This window comes from Pseudopipra pipra, chromosome 15 (genome assembly GCF_036250125.1).
Source record: "Pseudopipra pipra isolate bDixPip1 chromosome 15, bDixPip1.hap1, whole genome shotgun sequence".
In the NCBI taxonomy this organism is placed as follows: domain Eukaryota; kingdom Metazoa; phylum Chordata; class Aves; order Passeriformes; family Pipridae; genus Pseudopipra; species Pseudopipra pipra.
In genome coordinates this window covers 7,167,634-7,177,876 of record NC_087563.1, presented here as the reverse complement: position 1 = coordinate 7,177,876, position 10,243 = coordinate 7,167,634, and the positions used below count along the sequence as shown (strand labels likewise).

Genomic DNA, 10,243 nt, shown 5'->3' with positions numbered 1-10,243 from the left:
TCTTGCAGCCCCTCCAGCCCAAACACCACCCCGAGCCCCTCGTGCCACCCCAGCCCAGCTCCCCATGGGCACAGCTGGGCACTGCCCCTGCCAAGCAGCAGCCTCCTGAGGAAGAAAAGAGCCAGCCAGCAACACGAGTTGTTTGAAGGAACAACTTTTTTTTTTTAATAAAGTGTACAAAGTAGTAAAACTCCTTACACGAGGTGCTGTGACAGCTGTTACAGAGATGATTCGGGCTCCCCCATAGGCCTCGTGGTGAAGCGCCAGAGCGTTGGGTGGAGATGAAGGACATGAACACGACAGACCCACCTGCCCCTACCAGCTCAGTGCACCTGCCCTCCCCATCCCACATCCTGCCTCTGGCCAGACCCTGCCCCCTCGTTGGGTCACCCCACGGGCCGTTCCCACTGTCCCACAGCATCCCACACGCGTTCAACACCAATAACACACTGAACCAGCGACCTGTCCGAGCTGCATGCATACAGAGAGGAAGAGCAAAACACAACCCGACCGAACCCACAACAGTGACAACAACAGAACCTTAAGGCTATGCAAAAACAAAATGAAGCAACATCTTTAAAGCTAGGTAGCAAGTAGCATTTGTGAAACATAAGGCTTGAGGCTTATTGATTCTTCTGAACAGGTTTACTTCTTTTCCTTCTTAAAACACCAATGTACCATTTTTCTTCCTTCGCTTGAACAGGGACTTTGTTTCCTCCTCAGCCAGGACATTTAGCTCAGGGAGGTGATGTTGGAGCGGCCTCCCGGGGGTGCGACGATGCGCTTGCTCGCTGAGCGCACACCTTCATCAACCTGGGTACCTGGGACAGGACGAGAAAGCAAAGGGAAGGGGGAGAGCAAAGTTAAGAGCATTTTCTTCACAGGACTGAGCAGTCAAGCAGCCTGGGGTTTTGCAAAGGGCCTCCTGAGACTGTCTGCAGCAACTTGCTCCCTCTCCCAACTCCAGTAGTGACCCCGAGAGCAGCAGTGGCTTGAACATCTCTGCAGGTGCTCCATGAACAGACCCACACAGCGAGAGTGGCATCGGATGCTGTGCTGGCCTCCCCAGGCACAGTCTGCCTTGCTTCTACTGCAAGGTACAGCTCCAGCCATGTCCTTTAAGGAACACACAGGGTCTTGCCCTGCCTCTTGCGCTCACCTTGCCCCACGCCACCTCCCAGCTGCCCCCCGCCCCAGGAGCTGGGACACGTGGCCAGGGGCTCTGCCCTCTCCCAGCCCAGCTGCCACATGTACTCACCTGACAGGCTGAATCCGGACTGGTGGAGGTTCCTGACAGGGGGTGTCTGCCGTGTGGGGGACTCCCTGGTTGACCCCGCAGGAGTGCCCCCCTTGGGGGTGGTGGTGAGGTCAAACACGGGTCCATCGTACATGCCCCGGGGCACAGCGTGCATCTCTGCCATCTGTCACCGGAGAGAAGAGGACAGTGGCATTTCTCTGAGCCCAGGGAGCATCATACTCCAGCCATCCCTGGCTCCCCAGTCCCTCTGCAGAGGGAACTCTCGCTGCCAGCCCCGTGCCCCCCCCAGTCCTGTACTGACAAGGCCTGGCACAGCCCCACCCTTCACCTGCCCTGCAAGGTGTGCAGAACCAGCACAACAGCCCAGATGGGGCTCATGCTGCACACATGAGGGAGGACAAGGCAATTTTGCCCAATCTCTTCATTTTTAACTCAGCACTTCCCTCCACACTCCTGCTGCAGCAGGACAGGATGAGGACAGACATCACTACTGCTGACCTCGAGGAGCATCTGCCTCCAGCTTGGCACACCACCAACACAACAGGCAAAGCTGCCTACCCAAGCCTCAGCTTTATAAGTATATATTCAAAATACATCAGTCTGCAGCAAGAACAGCAGAGTAAAAATAACCAGTTATGAAGGAAAAATGTGATTTGGGTGAGCAGTGTCCCAACTCTGTCTCCTGGCATCCCCGTCTCCTCACCTTCCTCCTGGCTTTGATGCGCTTGTAGACATAGTCAGGGAAAGGGCTGCTGGGCAGGAAGCGTCCGGTCCCCTGGGTCACATGCAGGTTGCCATCCTCCAGCATGATCTTCCCCTGGCATATGACAACCAGCGGGGCCCCACGGAGCTCCATTCCCTCAAAGATGTTGTATTCAGCCACCTGCAGCAACCCAGAGATAATGGTCAGGAGGGATATGAGCACTGCCTGCCTACTCAGAGCAGGTCAGTCCTCACACCTCGCTGCTGGAGTCACCAGTGCAGGGAGAGGACACCTGTAACAGCCTTGCCTGCCTCAGAGGCCTCCTGAAGCTCACTAGCCCAGCACAGCAAGAACCCACCAGAGCTCCCAACTTGAACCAGGACCTGTTGCTTTGAAGCTCAGAGGACAGAGCCCAAGAACAGAGGAGGGCAGGACTTAGGCTTGAGGTAAGGCATGAACAAAGCACACTGGCAAAGCCAGGAAAAAATTGTGCCTGGAAAAGGAATCCAGATTAGGAGAAATGTGTGCCCTTACATCTGCATGGGCCAGGGTCAGGAGAAGAACACCCAAGCAGGGCAAGAAAAGCCCCATGTGCAGAGCCCAGGGCTCAAGGACATCCACAGTCACAGCTGGCACGCCCAGAGCCTGGGCTCAGTGACCCCTCCTCAAAGACAGACAGGGCAGCACCAACCTCCCAGCAACCAGGCAGTCTTTCTATAGAGTTACTCGCACCCCAGCCTCCAGCATTCACACAGATGAGCACAGGACTTACAGACTGGTGGGTTTTTGCTGTGATGATCTTCACTGCATCAGGATCCCATATAACCAGATCGCTGTCAGAGCCCACTGCTATTCTCCCTTTCCGTGGGTACAGGTTGAAGATTTTTGCAGCATTAGTGCTTGTCACAGCCACAAACTGGTTTTCATCCATCTTTCCTGTGGCCTGCTCAGACACAAAGAGAACTAAGTATTCTTTTTGGGGAAAGAGAGAGTAAGAGCCCTGGGAAGCACCAGACTCCCTCCCACATGAGGTGCTGGCTGGCTGGGCCCAGGCTGTCAAGACTAATCTTACCACTGGCACCAGACAGGCCAATAAGTGGGGGCACTGTCACAGCTCCAGGCTGTTCACCCCAAACCTACAACAGCTGCCTCTCCTGCTCCAGCTTGGTTTGACTCTCAGAGCCAGAGAGGGGACAAGCAGCTGGGTGCCCAGCTCTGCGGGGCAGGAGCATAGGTGCATGAGGTGGCAGCCAACCCTGCCCGCTCTGCCCCTTCCCTGGCGGGACTCTCACCACTGCCTTGTCCCAGATGATTGACATTCGTTCCTCTATGCCGTTGGTCCCTTCTGGGATGGCTGTGAAGTTGTCTTTTCCGATGGCTTTCTGAGCGGTGCTAAAGGTACAGTGAGCACTTCCTGAAACCTGCAGGTCACCACTGAGGGGTGGTGGAACAAACACATTGTCAGTGGTGGAACAAACACATTGGCAGTCGTTCTGCAGTCAGACAGCAGCAGAGACACAAGGGACATGGATTTCCTCCGGCCACAGGTAGCCCCTGGATCAGTTCTATTTTACTCTGCACCCTCATTTCCACAGCCCCTCAGCCTTAAGACTTCCACCTGACCCAGCCCCCGGGTCACTTGGGGGCAAGAGACCTCTGCCACGCTGTGCTGCCTGCCTGAGTATGGACAACATCCTGCATACAAGGGGAGTCAACAGCTCAGCTCCCAGGGAACAGGGTGGCCTTTGTGTCAGGCCGGAAGATACCCTTCCACACCAGGCTCCATCATTTGCACGAGCACAAAGGAAAAATCATCCCAGTACAAGTCAGAAAACCTATTTCCGTCAGCTTGTCAGGTCTGCTTGGGAGAGTCCTTCTGCCACACAGGGAGGAAGAGGCCTCTCTGCTGCAGGACTGTCCTGCACAACAAGCTCGTGTCATGCACTGCCAGCTCCTGCACCCCGAGGGCAAGCACAGCCCTCCCTGGCCCCACAAAAGCCTGTGGCAGTGGGATGGAGAGAGTCAGGACTGCCCAGAAGCAGCTCTCTCCAGGAGGCCCAGAGAGATGAGATACCCTGACCCATTCCACTCCTCGGGAACAGGCAGAGCCTGTGAGCCGCCAGCAGCCAAGGCAAGCAAGGAGCTGTCCATGGCTCCCTGAAAGTCACCCAGCTGCTGCCGAGTGCTCAGGGAGCAGTGGACAGGCAGCAGCTGGGAAGTCATCACTGCCAGATGAAAGGAAGCAGATCAAGGCAGGCCAGCTCCTGGCACTGCCCACGTGAGGTGAGGGGCCTCCAGCACCCGGACAGTGCAGACACAGCGACTCTGCTCCAGGCCGTGAATCAGCCCTAATCCACTGTTAATCTCCACCTTCCTCTGATAATTTCTGCCATATGTCTATGCAGGACTGCACAGCCAGAGGCCTGAGCTCATGACACAACACACTTCCTAATCTCCACCAGATTTGTCCTGGTGGAGGAAAACAAGTCATCCAGCCCAGCTGGAGCCTCACAGCCTCTCCTCCCACTGCAGCCTCGCAGAAAGCAGTATGGCAAAGGTGTCAGGACAGACACCTGTGGGCTGCAGGGACTAAGAAGTACTCATCTCTCCTCTGAGGTCTGGAGTAAATTGGAAGGGGAGGATTAGAAAGCCAGTGAAGGAGCTGGGCTCATTTTTCCCTCCCAGTCGCTATGACCTGCACTTATATAACATATCCAGACTGAGTGGAGGCATCTCTTGGTCCTTGACCACAGCAAAATCCAGGGCGACCTGAATACTCAGACCCCAAATGCACCTCTCTTACACCCGGGCATGGCATCTCCACCCTGGCACAACCAGGTTTATCCTAACGTGCCCTGCTGCAGAGACACTTTGTACTGACTGCATCCCTCACTCATCTCAGCAGAGATGTTTCCAGGGTTACCTCAAAGGTCATTTCCATTTACAGCTCCCCCATTGTCAGCCATCCCCTGGCTAACACAGACCAGCCACCACACGATCGGACATACAAACGCAGGGTGAGGGGGTGTGTGATGGACACAGGGCACGTGGACAGGGCCAGGAATGTGCTGTGTCCCCACAGCTGCTGCATGGGCCTTGCCAGTGAGAGGATGGAGTGTAACTGTGAAAGGTCACAGCAAATTGCTGAAGTGCTTTTATTGTCTGTATTTTTTTCAACAAATCCCTTCCCCACCCCCTGACCTTCAGGGTGAAAAAAAGACCTATCATCCCAGCCAGATGTGCAGGAGCTGCTCCTAAAGGCCTCCTGCACTTTGCAGGCTCTGCTACTGCTCACCTGTACAGGTGTGAGAACACATCTGCTTTGTATTTGACTGCAGCCCCCACCAGCCTGTGACACTTGTAACCCTTCCATGTTCTCCTGCAGCATCCCAACCCAGGCAGCCATTCCTCACTTCTCCAGCTTGGTGAATGCTTCTGTTGACAAGTCTGTGTTAGCTGGTCCTCATTTCTTTGCCTTCTTCAGGGCATTTAAAATGGTTCAAGACTACATGTCCTGGTATTTTTCTCATTACTGATGTTAACCTCATGGTGCCTCTCCTGTCCTCCCTCCACTCTCAGGGATGAACCACCACAGCTTGGAGTCAGAGCCATTTCACCATTCAGCTCAGTAAACACCTACACTGAAGTGGTTCATATTGGACTAACCTCTTCCTTCCCTATCCAGAGTCCACTTCCCCCCAGCAGCATCCCCAGCAGAGCTGTCACTCACCTGGCCAGGAGGGAGTTGATGTAGTCAGGAGTTGTTGGGTCTGGGCTCAGTGGTGGGGAGACCACAAATGCTGCGGCCTTGGCCCAGTTCTTGCTCCAGTAGTGTGTTCCATCAGTCCCCAGACTGGCTGTGATGGGCTCACCAAACACCACAATGCCTGGAGAAGGGCACAGGAAGGACGCTGTTTCCGTGGAGCCTGCAGGCATTCTCTGCTCTACAGCACTACCAACAGCCCAGAGAACACCCATACCCATGTTGGGCTGTCCCACGCTGCTGGCCTGGGCTCCGGTGCTGGGGCAGGCAGGAGAAACAACAAGTCCTACAACAAGTCCTGCAGCAAGTCCTGCCTGCCATCACCGTAGGGTCCTCCTGCTCCAGGGCACAGATCCCAGTGCACCAGCCTCCCCCTTCACAGCTCCCAGGGCAGGGGCACAGAACCCACTGAGCACAACCGTGGATATGCCCACATGCCTGTGGGGAATCCCTGTGCTCCACCTCCAGTGACAAACGGAGCCCCCAGTCATCTGAAAAAGCACCCAGGTGCCTCTGAGGGGCCAGCACTTCAAAGGGAGGCCAGAGCTATGTGCAGCAGCTCAAACCATCAGCAACGTGCATGGAACAAGTGTCCTCAGCAAGCCCTTCACAGCCACAGACAACGTAGTGTTTAAAGCATTGCTCCTACCTGTGCCCCACATGATGTTACCTGATGTGACAACAGGAGGTGACTCTATGTGGCCTGGTGCAGTGTCCCCCTGCCCTTCATAAGTCAGGCAAACCCTTGAGCTAACTGCTCCCCAGCAGAAGGGGAAGCACTGGACAGCACTCCAAGCACAGTTGTGGTCTTGGCAAAACAACCATGAGGACATGGGGGCCACATAATCCAGGATCCTGGTGGCAGCAGCAGGGCTGAGTGCAGCACCAGCTGCCACTCACCTTTTTTTCTGGCTTGGGAGATGAGGTCAGCAGCGCTTTTGCTCATCACTTTAGTCACGTAGAGAGGACAGTTGGTCTGGCTGGCAATAGTGATGGCCCGGAAGACAGCTTCTGCTTCCAGCTGGAAGAGAGGATGGCACACAGCTGCAAAGGAGCACTGAGTGGGCAGGGAGGAGCCCCTGCTGCTCTCAGCACACCATGGATTGCACCCTGTGTCCTTGCTTTTACCCTTGACACCCCAAGGGCAGGTTAATCAGGGAGATCTGAGGGGGGAAGCTTCAGTCTCCCCAGGGTCTGGCCCAAATCGCAGGCTACAGCAACACAATGCCTGGCACAGGAGCACTGCCTGGACCCTGCTCCATGCCCAGAACAGGAGCACTGCCTGGACCCTGCTCAGGGGCCAGTAGAGCTGCATCTGCTGTTTTTTCCACTGCCTGGTTCCAGCTCTCTTGACAGCTCAAGGAGCCCAGGGACTGCTGCCCAGCCTGCCAGCACAGGCTGACACCAGGCAGCAGAGGGTCAGCCGTTCCAGAGCACTCCCTGCTCCAGGTTGTCCCATGGCTGCAGCAGGTTTAACCAGATGTCCCTGCCACCCAAATGGCTGGGTGCAGGGGGCCATGCCCTGGCAGGCTGCTGGCACTGGGGCCTGGCTGTCCTGCTGCTCACCCCAGCCTGCTGACACCCGCCTCGCTCCATTGTCCTGCTCTTACTGCAGGGCGGATTTCCATCAGGAGGGATATCTTTGGACTATTACATCACTCTGTGTTCAGCCTGAGCTCAACCCCAGAGTTCTGCAACTGTTTGCTCTACAGTTTGGCTTCAAGCTTTGGAATGAGGAAGTTCAAAACAGAAGCCTTAAAAAGACACCACTAATCCAGCCCTCCTGGGGCTGTGCCAGCTGAACTGTCCTGGGGCAGAAGAAGCAGAGCACTGCACCCAGACACACCACCCACCCATGCCTCTCGTACTTCTGCTGAGCTGTTTGCTGTACAGTGAAAAGCGGTTTTTCTCTTCTGCTTAAAGACTCTTAAAATAGAAATTTAAGCAAGAGAACAGTTTTATCAGCACACTTATGGACTGCAGTAGTTGGCGATGCTTAACAGGAGCTGGACAGGAGCAAACAGTCATCACTCAATACCCTCACAGCAGGTTACAATTTGGAGCAGCACCATCCTGCCCTATCAAGTCACCACCATCATCACAAAGAAAAACTTGTCTTTAACTCCCACTGAGGTCCCTCCAGGACAGAGGAGACCTACAGAGCCACAGATCACCCTCCCAATGCTTTACACCTGTGGGCTTTATGGGGTAGCAGGGCCATTTGTGTTCCACCTAAACATTTTCCCAGGTAGAATGTGTTGTGGAAGAAGAACATTGTTTATTTTCAAAGGCAATGAGATTTGAATTTGGCTGAACAGATGATATCTAGAGCGTTGCAGTGTTCTCAGTTGCCTTATACTTTAATGGCACTTCAAGATCAAACACTCAAAAATGTTTTACTGACTCTGGGAGAGATCTGCAGTGCTGTCTTATGGCAACAGGACAGTTCTCAAATCCTGGCACAACCACAGCATCCCTGAATTGCACCTTTGCTTGCCAGCTAGTGGCAACAGGTTAGAGTCATAAAAATAAATGGCAGCTTACATGCAGAGGGACTCTGAGCCACTGTGTTTGACACTGAGACTCTTCCCTGTACAATAAAATGCTTTACACTCTCGTACTTCTAAGAAAATAAACACTGTATTACACTAGGCCATGTATGTTGTTACCAGCCCTAATATAGCCAACTTTGTACACTTTTAATTTGAGCCAACTGATTTTATTTCAGCAGGCCCTGAAGTATAAATCCATCCCTGTGCTTCCCTGCTCGGCTTTGCTATTGTACCAAATTCCTACTGTTTTCTTCTTTCACATGTTGTGGAAAGTTAAAGCACCTCTCAGCAGGGAGTTATCTCAAGGAAACCTATCTAAAATTAGACTCAACTCAGATTAATGGACCAAACAGAAAAATACCCTGCAAGCTAAAATTAGAAGTAATCTAATTAGTATTCTGACAATGATTTGTAACCAGGGAATTCCCCCTCTCCTTCCCTCCCACTCCTTCCACCAATGGCTTTGTCCATCTGACTCTCAAACATGCTTTAGACTCTAAGCAGATATAAAGCAGGAAGAGGCTGGAATCTGTCAGCACTCAGATGTGTACAGTGAATTCTCAGAGAAACTAAAACTCATCATTTCACTCTTCTCAGGTCTCTCACATCTGTGGAGTCACCAATACAAGACAAATGCCCCCAGTCCAGCCCCAAAGGCTGCTACAGCCATACAGACATTTTTGTTGATTGATTCCTCTCTGTGAGACTCAGAACAAGGGCTTCTGTCTCTGCTGGGCAGCTTGAGCAAGACTGAGAACTGTTTGTCACAAACATGCACCTCACTCTTTCCTGGGCTGATGATGAACCAGACATCAGTGTCTGTATAAATGGACACCCCTGGATGCACACACACCCTCCTGCCACGATGTTTGTCTGACCCCACTACACACACTGAGCCCCACTGTGACTGGGGAAGTTCTTCAGTGCAGCAAGGCTGAACTGTCCTCTGCATCTTACCTCCTCAGGTCTGCTCAGCACGTGGCCCTCGGGGCCTGTTATTCCCATCTCCAACATCCTGGCTTGTTCCTAGGACACCAAAAGAACAGAGAGCTGTTACAAGTCTGAAACTACCAACCAGAAAAGCAGACCCCTTCTGTGTCAAGCCCTTCCCTCAGGACCATCACTACCCTGTGTCCTGTCTCAGCCATGGTGAGAGGCTGATGCCTCAAGGGGTTCGAGAGAGAAAGAGGAAGGATGGGGAAATGGGAGGGCAGACACTGATTGAAATCTCTTCAATGAAACAAGCACAGTGTAGAGGCAAAAAAAGGGTACAAAACTCCCCAGCCCTTCCAATTCCCAGGTTTGTGAAGTGCTACCAATTAACAGATTGGGGGCCTTTTGTGGTTAGGCTGGAGATGAAGCGGAGATAAGCTCTAGCAATACAATTTCTCTGATCACTCCCAGGACTTGCTGCAGTTGTGCACTGCATCTCTAAAAGTCCAAAGAAAAACTGATTTTTGTAGTCTGAGAGAATGTTAAAAGAATGACCTCTTGGTTCATGCTCCTTCAACTCCCAAGAATAAGAGACAGAAAAAAAACAAGTAATTGCAGAGCTTAATTGAACAATGTCTTCTATGTCTTAATGAAAATCAAAACATTTGGACTTTCTGTCATCCAGCACCAATTACAACAGAGCAGGCAAATACAGACTACTCATCTGATCACCAAGCCACATCCCTCAGAACACTTCCCTTGCAAATCCAGCTTCATTAGGTAGCTGCTTGCTTACAGGGAGAAAACTCCTCTCTTGTCACAGTACTTCTCAATGCACTTTACCTCTCCTGACTCATTATGTGCAAAGCAAAGGTCTCTTGCCTCTCCACACTGAAAAGAGCTGCAGCTGGAGTGAACATACCATAATTGATGGCTACTCTCTTCCATTTAGATAATCACTAATTCATTATTTCAGATTCACTTATGTACAACATACTAAAAACAAAACTAAATTTGACATTGCTGCTGAGTAG

The 10,243-nt window shown here is 52.6% G+C and overlaps 1 protein-coding gene across 2 annotated transcripts in view; it reads right to left on the bottom strand.

Moving 5' to 3' along the window:
* Positions 1–138: 138 nt before the first annotated feature.
* The window catches only part of DPYSL3 (dihydropyrimidinase like 3), a 31,871-nt gene continuing 21,766 nt past the window's right edge, over positions 139–10,243 (bottom strand). For both annotated transcript variants that reach the window (XM_064671632.1, XM_064671633.1), the window contains exons 7-14: positions 9,234–9,302; positions 6,625–6,745; positions 5,692–5,848; positions 3,254–3,395; positions 2,734–2,904; positions 1,962–2,141; positions 1,259–1,421; positions 139–821 (exon numbers count right to left, since the gene is read on the bottom strand). In XM_064671632.1, the coding sequence (XP_064527702.1) occupies positions 733–821; positions 1,259–1,421; positions 1,962–2,141; positions 2,734–2,904; positions 3,254–3,395; positions 5,692–5,848; positions 6,625–6,745; positions 9,234–9,302 (1,092 nt within the window). In that variant the 3' untranslated portion in view covers positions 139–732. The remainder of the gene's footprint in view (positions 822–1,258; positions 1,422–1,961; positions 2,142–2,733; positions 2,905–3,253; positions 3,396–5,691; positions 5,849–6,624; positions 6,746–9,233; positions 9,303–10,243) is intronic.